This window comes from Belonocnema kinseyi, chromosome 7, assembly GCF_010883055.1.
Source record: "Belonocnema kinseyi isolate 2016_QV_RU_SX_M_011 chromosome 7, B_treatae_v1, whole genome shotgun sequence".
Lineage (NCBI taxonomy): Eukaryota > Metazoa > Arthropoda > Insecta > Hymenoptera > Cynipidae > Belonocnema > Belonocnema kinseyi.
The window spans coordinates 3,037,972-3,052,815 of record NC_046663.1 but is presented as its reverse complement, the minus strand read 5'-3'; the positions used below and the strand labels follow the sequence as shown (position 1 = coordinate 3,052,815).

Below are 14,844 nucleotides of genomic sequence, written 5' to 3'. Positions count from 1 at the left end.
TTTTTGAAAAATTAAAGTACTTGTTTGATAGTTGAACTACTTTGTTAAAAACTTATTTTTTGGTTGATCATTTATAATTTTTAGTGAAAAATTCAACTATTTAAATGATAATTCGGTTTGCTTGGTAGACAATTAATCTTCTTAGTATAAAATCAAATTTTTGATTAAAAATTAAACTATTTGGTTGAATTTTTAACTCTTTTCTTGAAATTTTTTATTGAAAATTCACCTCTTTGCTTGAAAAATAAAAAATTTTATTAAAAAAACGATGTATTTTTGTTGAAAATTAATATTTTTAATTGAAAATCTATCTTTTTCTCTTTGGAAATCCATGTATTTTGTTAAAATTTCATGTTTTTCAAATTAAACACTTCTTTATTGAAAATTCAACTGTTTTGTAAAACATTCGTCTATTTTATTGAGAATTCAACAATTTTGGTAGAAAATTGATTTATTCGGTTGAAATTTAACTTTTTTAAATTTAAAACTTCATATTTTTGATATAACATTCAACCATTTTGGTAGAAAATTCAACTATTTGATTAAAAAATACCTTATTTGTTAAAAATTTATATTTTCGGGTTGAAAATTCAATAATGTGGTTCAATTTTTAGTTACTCCATTAAAAAATATTTGTTGGTTGAAAATTCAACAATATTGTCGAAAATTCATCTTTTTTTGCAAATAAAATTTTTTTTTTGTGTTGAAAATTGAACTGTTTTGTACAAAGTTCGTATTTTTCGGGTTGAAAATTAATCGTTTTGTCTTGAAAATTCAATCATTTCGTTCAGTTTTCATTTTCTTTGAAAAACATGTTTTGATTGACAATTTCAAATCTTATTTTTATCAACTCCACTGTTTTTTATTTAAAAAATAAATCCTTATTGGTTTCAATTATAGAACAGTAATCTTTTCCGTTGAGAATTCATCTTTTTGGTTGAAAATTTAACTATTAATCTAAAAAAATTCCTCTTCTTGGGTCAAATATTAATCAGTTTGGTTGAAAATTCAGTTGTTTGGTTGGAAATGTACTTCTTTTTTGTTGAAAATTTATATTTTCGTTTTGGAAATTCAACTATTTTTTAAAAAATTCCTCTTTTTGGCTTGGAAATTTATCAATTTGGTTGAAAATTCAATAATTTTATTGAAAGTTTATATTTTTGGTTTGGAACTTTAATTCAAGTGTTTTCTAGAAAAATAGTCTTTCATAGGATTTCGAAAGAAATGATAAGATTTCAAGGAACTTTGACCAATATTTAACAGTCATAATCTTGAAGCAAACAATTAGTTCATGTTACTGAATTGAACAAAATTAAAATTTAACCTTTGCGAAATTGAATATTGTGAACAAAAAAATTGATGTAATCATTAATTAATCATTACACAATGTAAAAAGCAATATTCAATAATTGTAATCATTGTAAAATAATGTAGAAAAAATGATGAAATAAATTAGTAAGAATGTAATTCATTTTACTTAATTGTTGCATATCTGATTTATTAAGTTAAATAGATCTTGATAGTTAAAGCTGCCATTGAAAGTAATAGTAAAAACACATAAGTGGAACTAATTATCGGTGATCGATAAACTTAGGAATTTACTTTTTTCCTGCTGTAAATTGTAATTTCAAATCGAGGTGTTATCCTGTGAGTAAAAAATGTTCGATACCATGCTCAATGCCGATGGAGGCTAAATGTTTTTGTATGAAGAAAATGTACTGAAATAAATTTTACGTCGTATATTAAAAAAGTAAATCATAATTTACCAAAATTAAATAAATTTATAAAAATTAATAAAATAAATTTTACATTTAACCCTTAAAGTGCATTGTGAGTCCCTAATACCCCAAGCTATTTTCAAACTCATATAAACCATACTTAATTCGAAAAAATGCAGTAAGTGTCGCTATCTAGATTTAGTTGGAGGCACTAACTGTAAGTAAAGTCTTTTAACATACTGCGTCAAGCGTCAGGCTACTAGCAGCAGCTGCTAAAATTGAAGGTAAAAAATCAAGGGGTATTGGACACCCAGTGTGCAATTAGTGAATGAGAAAGTAATTTTGAAGCAAATTTTTATTGTTGAAATTTTATTCATTTTTGTCTTCAATTTTTATAATAATAAGTCGATTTAAAAGCAAAAAATTTGATTCATCATTTTATCATAAAATTGACTTTTCAACTGTGCAAATAAATATCTTTTTTGAAAGCACGCATATTGCAATTCGTTTTTCTAAAAGTACACTATTTCAAAAGTATAGTCATACATTTTCAGGTTAAAATAATTAAAATTGTGTGAGTTATGAATTTTTAAGTAAAAAAAAAAAAAACAGTTTTCACTTTCTTTTCAACATTTTTTTTAACAAACTTAAAATAAATGGCTATAAAATCAACTCTGCCTTATAAAAGATACCTTAAACTATATCGGATAATTTTATTAAGACAAAATATTCAGTAGGGGTTAAACAATACATGATTAAATACGTTCGGGTGTATAATACCCACGGTGCACTTTACCGTCATTTTTACCATGTATGCACTACTACTACTACTACTACTACTACTACTACTACTACTACTACTACTACTAGTTTTTCAAATTAATGCTAACTACTGAGTAACTGAGACTATTTTGAATTTCTGAATTGAGTCCGAGGCCTGCGTTTGCTTAATAGTGAATTATAAACATGTCCATGTAGCAGCATCTGATGTGAAATCAGCTGCTGGAGCTAAATAAGAAAACTAAAGAACATCTTGCAATACGTAAGACGTAAGTATAAGTAAAGTACTCTCTCCAATGAATCTTGAATCGTCGATGTTTCCCATGGTGGAATTCCTCTCATCCGGAGCACGCCTCCGCGGATGACCTTTATGGGACCCTGTTTGCCCACAGCGCAGAGAACTGAAGGACATTAAATCTCATTAGAAAAAAAAATCTTTATCCTTTCGACTAAACGCTCTGATGGAAATCGATGCTCTATATAAAGACACCTCGATCGACAGGACGTACAGAAAAAAGCTTAATTTCAGTTGAAAATTTGACTCATTTTAAGCTGTAGAGAAAATAATCATATGAGACTTGAAATTCGGAATTTTTTTCAAATTTGATTACTTTTCGTTAAAACGGCCTTCTTTCTGGACAAAAATTCGTCTGTTTTGGCTTAAGAATTTCACCACTTCACACTGAAACAAATGGTTAGTTGGGACAACTATTTAGTTTTAAGGAATGTCACTGCTGTTTTATTAGTTGGGACAACCATTTACTTAGTTGCTGGTATTAACTGAATAGTAACGGTAACTAATGGAATTGTTGTGCCTACTAATAAAATAGCAGTGCCATATAAAACTAAATAGTTGTCCCAACTAACCATTTTTTTCAGTGCATATCTTTGGGAAGAAATTTAATATTTTTTGAGGTAAAAATAATTTTCGGATTAAAAAATAATTTTTATAACTGCAAAAGCAACTCTTGCAGCTTTGGTTTAAAATTGATACCTTTAAATAAAAATTGATATTTATAATTGGAAATATAGAGTTTTTGGACTAAAGATGCAATTGTTTGGTTGAGGATTCCATTGCTTATTTACAAATTCGTCTTTTTAGGGTGGAATTCAAGTGTTTTTGATTTCAAATTGAAATATTTTTTCGTTGAAATTTCAATTATTATATGGTTGGTTGAAAATAAACATTTTTTTCGTTGAAAACTTAGAAAATTTGATAGAAAATTAAACTATTTAGTTGAGTATTAATAAGTTGCGTAGATAATCATTTTTTTCGTGGAAATTTAAAAATCTAAAATTTAAAAATTTTTTAAATTAAAAAAATTGAAAAATATGATTCAAGTTTTTTTATTCGTTTTTTTGCATAGAATAATCTTTTTCGGAAAATTCATATTTTTCGTAATTAATATTTTTTAGTCGAAGAATCAAGTACTTGTTTGAAAGGTGATTAAATTTGTAAAAAAATCATTTTTTTGTTGAAGATTCATTATTTTTGTTGTTTTAAATTTTAACTTTTTGCTTATAAATGACCTTTTTTGTTGATGATTCTTATTTTCGGGTAGAAAATTCCACTTTTTGGATGGAAATTAAACTTCTTGTTTGCAAAATTAATCTTTCTTAGTTGAAAATTCAGCAATTTGTTAAAAAATTCAGCTGTTTGCTTTAAAAATTCAACTATTTTGTTAAAAGTTTTAAATGTTGGGTTTAAAAAAAAACTATTAATTTGATAATTTAACAATTCGATAGAAACTTAATTTTTCGTTCAAAATTCATATTTTTGTGTTGAAATATCAAAGGTTTGGTAGAATATTTGGATTGAAAATTATACTTTTTGGTTGGAAGTTAAACTTCTTGTTGGAAAATTAGTAACCGTTTTGTTAAAAACAGAATAATTTGATTAAATATTTCCATATTTTGCTGATTTGTTTCGAAATGTATTTTGTTGAAAATTGGTGTTTAGGTAGACAATTAATCTTTCTTAGTTGAAAATTCAGAAATTTGTTTAAATTTCAACTGTTTGCTTGAAAATTTAACTATTTGGTTAGAAATTTGAAAAATTGGGTTTCAAATTAAATAATAAAATAGAACATCAAACTTTTTGTCTTGAAAATTCAACTTTTTGGTGGAAAATTAAACTTCTTGTTGGAAAATTAGTCCGTTTTGTTAAAAATATAATTATTTGATTAAATATGTATATATTTTGCTGAATTTTGTTGCAATGTATATTGATAAAAATTCGTCTTTCAGGATAAAAATAAATTAATCTTGTTCGTTGAAAATTCAGCAAATTGACTGAAACTTTGACTATTTATTTTGAAATTCATCTTTTTGATTGAAAATTGGATTGTTCAATTTAAAATTAAACTATTTGGTAGAAAATTAGTTTTTAAATGAAAATTCATATTTTTGTGTTGAAATATCAAACTTTTTGTAGAAAATTCGGCTTTTTGGCTTGAAAATTCAACTTTTTTGGATTGAAATTAAACTTCTTGGTGGAAAATTAATCTGTTTTTGTTAAAAATATAATTATTTGATTAAAAATTTATATATTTTTGTGAATATTGCTCAAAATTGGTCTTTTGACCGAAAATTAATCTAGTTGGTTAAAAGTTTAATTATTTTGCTTAAAATTCAACTATTATTTCTAAAGTAAAACTTTTTGCTCGAAAATTCAACTTTTGTTAAAAATTCATCTTATTTCGTAGGAAAGTTATCTTTCTTGGTTGAAAATGAACTTTCTTCGGGAAAGTCTGACTTTTCAAATTAAAAAGTCAACTTTTTTCACACAAAAAATCATATTCTTTGGAAATTTAACAGTTTTGTTAAAAGTTCAATTATTTCGTTCTCAGTGAAACTGTGTGGTTGAAAATTCAATTATTTTGTTGAAAAGTTATAATTCCTTATTGAAAATTAACTTTATTATTGAAAATTCATCTTCTCGAGTTTTTTTAAAGTCAACTGTTTTCTAAAAAAATCCACTTTCAATATATTTGGGTTTGAAGTCCCAAGAAAAATAAAGCCTTTCACGTTGAATTCAATGTGATATCTACATTAATTTTATTGAAGCGAGTTTATTCCTCTCTTTTTATTAAAAATTACCCCATCTCCCCTCTTGTAAAATAATTTTGGGGCTTGAATTCTGCTCTACTTTGGTTTAAAAAAAAATTCCTTATTTCTCCAATTTTGACATCATTTTGACCCGGCTGATTGGAGTATCTCGTGAATTTCATAACCAACTCCTCATCAAAGTTGGGAAGTGAGAAATGGCGAGAACCATAGCGGGGAAAGATTCAGTGATGCGAGCAAACGAGCCAGGGCATAAGAGAAAAATGATGAAGCCAAAGGGAGTGAGGAGGACAGGTAGAGAGAGCTATAGGTGTGCGTTGTTGATGATGGCTAGGCCCTAGGGTGGGGCGAGGAGATGGTAAAGGGAGGGCGAGGAGAGCGAGAGCGAGAGTGGGATGCTGAGAGGAGAGCTGCTGAGCCCTGAGTGCTGAGAGCGGAGCCGGGACTCGCGGGCGAGAGTGGACGGACGGCATGCCTGATGCCACCACTCCTTCCTTTCCTCTGCAGCTCCTTTACTCCCGTGTCACGACTTTTATTTGCCGCAGGCCGCCTTCCCTGCGATCGACCTGCACAGTGCACAAACAGTCGGGCCCGGTGCCTTCAGTCGGTCTTTCCAACCTGCTCAGGACGATACCAAATGGATACGCGATCGCTCGTTCGTTCGTTCGTTCGTTCGTTCTCCAGGTATCAAAGTGGCGTCTCAACTCTCAGTGCTCTCTCTCTCTCTCTCTCTCTCTCTCTCTGTGTTTCCTAGTGTCCCATCAAGAAGTAAAAGTGCTCGGAATGCGGTGCCATGATACCTTACCTCCTTTCCCCATCCACCGGCTATTATCATAATCGGAGAAGAGAATATCAAAAGCAAAGAGCCAAACGCAAACGAGAAGTGGTTTGCTAAAAGTTGGGAGAAGCTTTCGCATCAGCGGAACAGATTTCATCTGATGGACAGAAAGAAAGCGCGAGAGGAGAGAGTATAAGCAAAGTGTAAAGCGAAAGGACTCGGATTTCTGCTGAAGACGAGGAAACCGGAGCCGATTCGAATCTCGCTTGGAGACCTTGTCTAGAAAAAGAGCGGGTCGTACGAGATATGCGGGAGAAAAGGAGGAAGAAGGCCTACATCGAAGAAGAAGAGGAGAGTAGTTCGAGGAGCTGGCATGAAGCGTTTAAGGATGATAGGGATGATAATTTGACGCGAGAGTATTCAGGGTCGCGAATCAATATACAATAAGAGCCTAATGCTAGTACAAAAAGACTATAGTCAATCTTTCAAAAAGCCGGTAAAGATGTTACTGTTTGGTTTGTAAACCTAAACATGAGAGCCCTCTCCTTTGAGAATCTCAGGAGGCTCGTCGGTCGGAGGAAGGACCGCGACGAGCCTTCTTTCGAGCGCAGCGAGTCCTTCAAGCGAATTTCAATCAGGAAAAGTTATCTGGATCGGGGAAAAAGGAGACACAGGCTCCAAAAGGTTGATCAAGATCCTGCAGATCCCAGGGCAAGGTCCAAGGTATTAGTCCAGTCCAGTAGTCCTAAAATTCATGTTCATTGCAGAGAGGAGATCGAGGATAAGGACAACACTGACTATGAGAAGAGGATTGATTCCCCTGATGGGACAATCGTTTACGATGAGTGGATCCACCAGGATTCCTATTCATCGAGAGAGAAAAAGATGGACTCTTCGTCTAGTCAGATTGACTCGATTCATTCTTCCAGGGAGTTTGACTCGAGAAACGAATTATCTAAGAAAAAGCGACATCAACCAAAGAGCAACCTCGAAAGAAGAGCTCCTCCACCTCCTCCCCCAAGAAATATTGAACTCTCTCTTCTGATTGACCTTCCCCATTCGCCCGTCTCCCAGAGACAAGTCTACCAGGAGGAAGAGGTGATTCTTGCAGAAAATGGTGAGCAACTCCGAGAAGAGAATTATTCTCAAGACAATTCCAGTCTTGTCAGCGGTGTGACTTTGGGTCGAGTTTGGCGAGATGCTGCTGTTCCGAGTCACTCATTCTCCTCTGGTCGAGGAACCGAGGGTTCGTCAAAAGATGAGGAACCTAGACCCGTGATTAGGACTGCATCTGCCCCGGAAAAGAATCCAAAGAGTGACTCGTCCAGAGATGGAAGCAGAACTGGGTTCAGTTTTTCTCTATCCATCTCGAGATTGACTACTGACTTGAGAGCTGCGGCAGTAACGACCAAGAATGGACTTTTTCGAAGAAAAAAAGGCTCGAAGCCAGCACCTAGTATCAGCACTGAAGGATACTTTGAAAGGACAGCAATAGCTTCGATGAGAAGATCTGGTAGATCTGGTAAGACTGGATCTAGGAGAAGGATCTATTGTTCCAGAAGGAAGAAAATAGTGACCAGTTCAAAGCCTAGAGTTCCCGGCAGTCCTGTGTGGTTTGTGCCTCCAGAGAGGCGTCGCTCGGGAAGGCAGAAAGGCAGGGTTTGGCGAGAGGTCAGATATTTTCCAGAGGATCACGTACAGGGGGATATGAAGAGACGTGACCTCGAGGAGAGATCGAACGACTGGTCTTCGAACCACTCAGACGAGTTCGACGACCGGAAGCTGCTCTTGTCTGGAGATTTTGACGAGAGGGTGAGAAACGAAGATGGTTCCAACTCAAACTCGAGAAATGAAAATCAAAATTTTAAAATGAACAATAAAAATGTGGATTCTTCCACGATTGATTCCTCGACTTCGAGTGCAAGTTCGCGATTTAATAAAGCGCAACCAGCCCCGAAGATAAGTGATTTTAATGAAGACAAGATATTCTGCGAGGTGTTTCGCGGGGACAAGACAGCGAAAGCTGGGAGTCGTGGGAACTATTTTGCAAGCAGTCAGTTTTTGGGGTTTCTCTCAAAAAAGGATGCGCAAACGGGGGAGATTAGTTTGAGGAATGGTGTAGGATCGAGGTACCAGTGTTTGTCTTCTTCGAGTGAGAGCGAAACCGAGGAAGTGGTGCTTTTTGTGGATAGTAAGAAGGAAAACAACTCTAGGGTGGGGGTGGGTGTGGGTGTGGATGATGAAAGTAGCGAAAGTGTTAGGAGCTGTTCTGTGGTTTTATTGTTGGAGGGACAGAGGTCGGGTGAAATTAGTGGACCTAGGAGGCGACCTTTGAGAAGAAAGTCGCAATTGAAAAGGGCCAACTGTAGAGGGCAACCGGTTTACTTGGCGAGAAAACGATCCTCACTCCGCAGACGACCTTGCAGTAAGAGAATTATATACTGCAATTAAACTAGATTTTAATTAATTCCCGGGGTGGTCATAGGTCAGGGAAAACCTGAAAATCAGGGAATTTTTTTGCTCAGAAAAAAGCCAGAGGGTTTGAGTATAATCTTGCAAAAGTCAGGGAATTGGGTCTAAGAGATAGTTTAAAAAGCTATCTAGGATAGTAAATTTGAAATTTTTTAATTTTCGATTTAAAAATTAATTTATTTTGAGGTAGAAATCTTTTCTGGTTAAAAATGGAACTGTTTGGTTGAAAATTAATCTTCGTTGGTTGAGGATTCAACTGTTTTATTTAAAAATGCATCTTTTTTGTTCTTGAAGATTCAATTATTTGGTTGAAGATTGAACCACTTTGTTAAACAATTATTTTTTATTGAAGATTCATAATTTTAGTCAAAAATTCAACCGGTTCGTAGAATATTTGTCTTTGTGGTTGGAAATTACTTTCCTTGACTGAAAATTTAACTATTTCAGTTGAAGATTATTCATTTTAGTTGAAAATTAACTTTTTTTGTTGAAAATTCATGTTTTTTTATTGAAAATTTCAACTATTTTACCAAAAATGCTTCTTTTGGCTTGAAAGTTGAATAATTTGGATGAAGGTGTTTTCTTCTTTTACCGAAAAATATTTTTTTTTTTTTGTAAATTTATTGTTTTATAAAAAATTGTTCTCTTTTGCTGAAATTTGGCCTTTTTTGTTAAAATTTGAATTACTGTGTTAAAAAATCATTTTTTTTGTGTGTTGCAAATTTAGCATTTTAGATTTATCATATCAGATTTATCATTAATCTCTTTGGTTGAACAATTTGACTATATTATTGAAAGATATTTTTTTTAATTATTAAAAAAAAATTTAATAAATACTTTAACTTGTAGTTAAAAATGCAACTATGTGGTTCAAAATGAAGTTTTTGTGGAAAATCAAATTTTTGTGGTTATAAATATCGATCATTTATAACATATTGCTTTGAGAATTGAACTATTTTGATGAAACTTGCTTTCGCTTTTTGGGAAAAACTCACTTTTTAACTAGAAATTGAACTAATCCGTTTTTTATTGGAAATATATATTTTTTAGCGGAAAATTAAACAATTTGATTAAAAAATTCATTTATCTTGTTAATAATTTGTCTTTGTAGTTAAAAAATTTATCTCTTTGAAAATTGAACTATTTTGTTGAAAAATCTTCGTTTTATTCATTTTTAATAGAAAAATCGAATATTTCAATTGAAGGATCATAATTTTAGTTAAAAATTCGTCTCTTTGTTTGAAAATGTAATTATTTGCTTGAAAATACGTTTTTTGGAATAGAAAATTCCTCCTTTTCTATTAAAAATTCATTTTTTTTGGTAGAAAGGATTTTGATTGAAATCTTATCTTTCGTGGTTAAAAATTTAACCGTTTTCGAAAAAATTCATCTATCCTATTTATCAAAAACGAAAATACTGTTAACAATCAAAATAACAGTTATAATAATTATATTTCAAAAAAATTGAGTTGATATCCTTTTAGATCGCATTGAGATGAATTTAAAGAGATATCGTGTACCAGTTTATGGTTAGATTTTCTTTTGGTCCACCAGGCATGACAAGCGTTCTGTTTCTCGGAATAAGAATCCTCTGATTCAAATAAAATTTTATTAAGAATATAAAAAATAAAACTTTCTTTTCCTGTGAAAATTGACATTTCTATGCTTGTTGTTAGTTTTAAGAAATTCAGAAAATGGGAATTGAATTCATTATTTTATTTAACATTTTTTATGAAATATTGATTTAATATAAAAACTTTGTTGTTTATAGCAAATCGATGTTCCAGAAAAAAATTAGAATCAAATATACGATGGCAGTCCTAACTATAAATAACACAGGATTTCGTTCAAAATTAAGGATTACTTTTACAGATTTCTGTTTTGAAGCCAATAGTACTGTTTTTATTTGCTCACATCAGATTGAAAATTATTTTGAATAATTGAAAAAAATTAAAAACAACTCGGTCTTTTTGCATTTATTAAATTTCTGCACATCAGAGGCAAAGAAATAATGCTGAACTGAGGAATTTATTGTTTACGTAATCTTATTAGTATTTCAGATCACAATTGTTTTTGTTATCAATTATTGTTGTGCAGTTGCTCATGAAATGTATTATCTTGCGTATTCACTTAATTCACAAACTTATTGAAAATGCAATTGGATATCGAATTGAAATTATTGATGAAGCCACTCTGAATAATATAAAAGAGTAAATAAATTATATAAAAGTGTAAGTATAAAAGTGTGACTTGATTATAATTAAATTTTATCGAATATTTTTAGATATGTAATTCAGAGCTTTGTTTTCTTCCGTTTTTAAAATATTTATATGAAAAAATAATTGATTATTTTTGTTAACAATTATAACATATAGTATTTGAAATATTGAATTTCCGCGTTCAACCGCTCATTCGCATCGTCGCGACTAAATAAATAAAATAATAAGTAAAATATGTAATAAATCAACTTCACCGAACATGAAAACCCATGTTCAATATATCATGACATTTCGTAAAATGCCAAAGTGCCCGTTAATTTAATAATTATTATGATGTAAATGGAACTCAAAAGCATGTAATGGCAAGAATGTACCTTTAAAGTTCAGAGAGCTATTTTTAAAAACTGTGTATACCAAGACATTCGATAAATCATACATTTGTTCAGAATTTTGATATATTTGTCTTAAGAAGGGAATTAGAAGATTCGGAACATGAAATTAAAATTAATTGAAATGAAGCCATCAAATTTTCAACCGTTTACATCTGGTCTATAACAGATGTATCATATACATCTGGTCTGTCCCAGATGTGAGCAGTTTTTTAAATTCGAGTTTCTTTTACATTATGATTAATCGAATGAACTAGTATAAACAAACGAGGGGAAACAAATCTGGTAATCCACTTGCAATTCAATTTTAATCCAATTGTGAGTTGGAGTAATCCAATTCTAATCCAGGAAATCCACTTTTATCTGGATCAATCTAATTGTAATTCAAATAATTCGAAGTAATTCAGGTAATCCAAGTAACCGACTAGTAATTCAGAGTAATCCACTTATGATTTAACTATTTGGATGAAAGTTTTGTTAAAAATTCATTTCATTTTTGGTGAAAAATTAATTTCTTTAACTGAAAATTGAACTATTCCATTCATTATTGTACATTTATATTGTTAGTGGAAGATTATACTTTTCGTTTTAAAAATTCATGTATTTTGTTAAAAACTTGTCTTTATTATTATAAAATTCGTCTTTTTGGTTTTAAATTGAACTAATTGGTTGAAAGTTTAACTAATTTGTTAAAAATTCATCTCTTTAGTTGAAAATTGAACTATTTTGTTGAAAGATGTTTTTTTTATCAAAATCAAATTTTAACTGAAATTTAACTGTTTCAGTTCAAGAATAATCATTTGAGAAGAAAATCTCTTTGGTTGAAAATGCTCCTCTCCGTAAAAAGTTATTTTTTTGTTATTAAAAATGTATTTGGTTAAAATGTTACCTTTTTTGGCTAAAAATGCAACTATTTGGTTGAAAGTTAAACTAAATTGTTAAAAACTATTTTTTTTTTTTTTTTTGGTTGAAGATTCCTTATTTCCATTAAAAAATCATCCGGTTTACCTTCTTTTGTGAAAATTTTAGTCTGCGAAGTTTTCAATATTACAATTTAATTAATTTATTTTTCTGATTTTCTGTAGTTCCTATCGTAAATTTTTAAGCATCGAAATATAAATACAGCAGTTGATTGTCGAAAGGTTTATTTAACTTGTAATAGAATGGATTAAAATTTGAAACTTGCTTGTAAAATTTATTTTAGCAATTTTGACTTTAGTTTTCATCCCTGAATTCAGCAATAGAATTTCATATAATCTTGTATATGCAAGCCGATACCTTAAATGTCTAACGGAAGTGAAATTTGTATACAAATAAGTTTTTCATTTGACATTACAGTCCTCTTTTTGTGTGAGTAGTCGTCACTTTTAATGAATATTTTCTGAATAGGTAGTGATTGTGAAATAACTGAATTGAGCAATATGAATATTGAAAGCAATTCAATTGTCAAACATTTTAGAAAGTCTGATTTTTAGTTAGTATGTAAATTATGATGCAGAATCATGAAATAAATTCAAGAAGATGTTTAGATGTTGGTCAGAGTAGTATCAATTGTAGATTGTGATAGCTAATAAACAGTAGTGTTGATAATTGGTCAACAATCCTAAAAAGTCCCATTCTTAGTTAGTATGCACTCAAGAGAGAAAGTTGTCTTACATCAAAAACATAGTCATCTTGTATGTTTTGTTTTGAAACAAGTGTATATCTTTTTCACACATAGAGCATTATTTGGCAACCAGATTAGGTAAAGTTTGTCATAAAAAGATAATGCTTGCCGCAAAACGATGATTCTCTTTAAGACAAATGGAAATCCTTTTGACCTCAATTTAAGAGGGAATTCCAGTTGTTTCAAGAAAAATTTGAACGCAAAAAGATATTTCTCTCAGAGTTTATGTTATGCGTCAGAATATTTTATGTTGATCACTTATCACCATCTACAAAAAATTGAACTTTGATTTTTTGTGGATTATTTACAAAATTTATTTAGAAACCATTTATATTTATTTCAGTGCTTGTTTATTCCTTTCTTTATCTCAGCTAAGAAGCTCTTTTTTATCACAGATAATAGGTTTTTGACACTTCGATCAAAGCATTGTAATTTTCCTTTCGGTGCCAAGCCGTTTTCAGTGCCTTTTGTCTACAGTTTTCTGAAATTAATGCAATAATACCATTATAAACACTGTACAACATATTTTTGAAGTTTTCTTTGGATATCACATTAGAAACAAGTACTAACTCAAAAATGCAAATATTTATAATGATTACAAATATACCTTTTATTAAGACTGGCGATGCATTTTGTCAGAACTGGTTTTCTGTAAATAAAATCATTTTAATAATTCAAAGTACATTAATATCATTTAAAAATATATTTTTATTATTCTATCAATGGAAAGAATACTCACATTGATGCATCTAAGCAGCTGTTCATCTGAACAGTCTCTCACTTCTGGGTATTGATTTTACAAACCTGCTCAGACGTTTCAATACTTGTGTTGAAAATTGAAAAATGGTTTTAAAACTTACAAGTTTCACCCAGAATTATACAAAACAAATCTGATAGTTTAGAACATTTTTGAGATTGTATTAAAAGACTTTGGACCAGATAGCAGGGAGATTTCTGATTAGGATGGATTAACGAAGAATGCGGTACTACTTATGTATAACTGACAGTTGATTTATCGATAGATACATATATCGACAGGCCCTTAAGCTTATACAATATCCATATACCTATTTTGTGTGTGTGTGTGTGTGTTTGTGTAGATTGTAGAGTATTTTCGTGGTGTGTATGTGGAAAGGTAGGAAGGAGTGTAAGTGTATAACTGTAAGTTGTAAATGTAAGGGATCGCGTGTCTGAGTAAGTTATGGTTGGTAACTTCGGCAATGTCTGAAATCAATGCTTGTTGGTACAAAGCAAAGCGACGTATGAGCTAGGAGCTATGAACTAGGCTAGGCTAAGGATGAACTAACTGATCGTGAGATAGATTTGAAAGTAAGCTAAAAGCGTGTGTGTAGCTAAAAAGTAAATGATAAGTGATCGTCTCTCTGAATTTATGGTACGTGCTTCTATATGTATGCCTACTGACAAGCGAAGTACATATCTAAATTCCTCCTTATTACCTGTTCAGTGTCTGTTAATCTGGGACATCTGGGTCTAGGAGGAAACAAATCATAAAAATCCGCTCCATCCGATTTGGATTAATCTGGGTTAGATTGGATTAGTCTGGATTAAGGATAAATCCATATATAGTAATACTCGGAATAAGTTAGGATTATGCCGGATTGGAGAGGATTACTCTGGATTACATCAAAGTATGGTGGATTACACAGGCCGACAAAATTTGACAAAGGTCCGGAACCAGAGACCAGACCTAGTATACCCGAAGGTTTTTGCTGCGCTGAATCCGAATCCGACCTCA

The 14,844-nt window shown here is 31.2% G+C and overlaps 1 protein-coding gene across 1 annotated transcript in view; it reads left to right on the top strand.

The window, feature by feature from the left end:
* Positions 1–6,743: 6,743 nt before the first annotated feature.
* The window catches only part of LOC117175912 (disco-interacting protein 2), a 132,678-nt gene continuing 124,577 nt past the window's right edge, over positions 6,744–14,844 (top strand). The window contains exon 1 of the mRNA XM_033365754.1: positions 6,744–8,767. Within this exon, the coding sequence (XP_033221645.1) occupies positions 6,874–8,767 (1,894 nt within the window). The 5' untranslated portion in view covers positions 6,744–6,873. The remainder of the gene's footprint in view (positions 8,768–14,844) is intronic.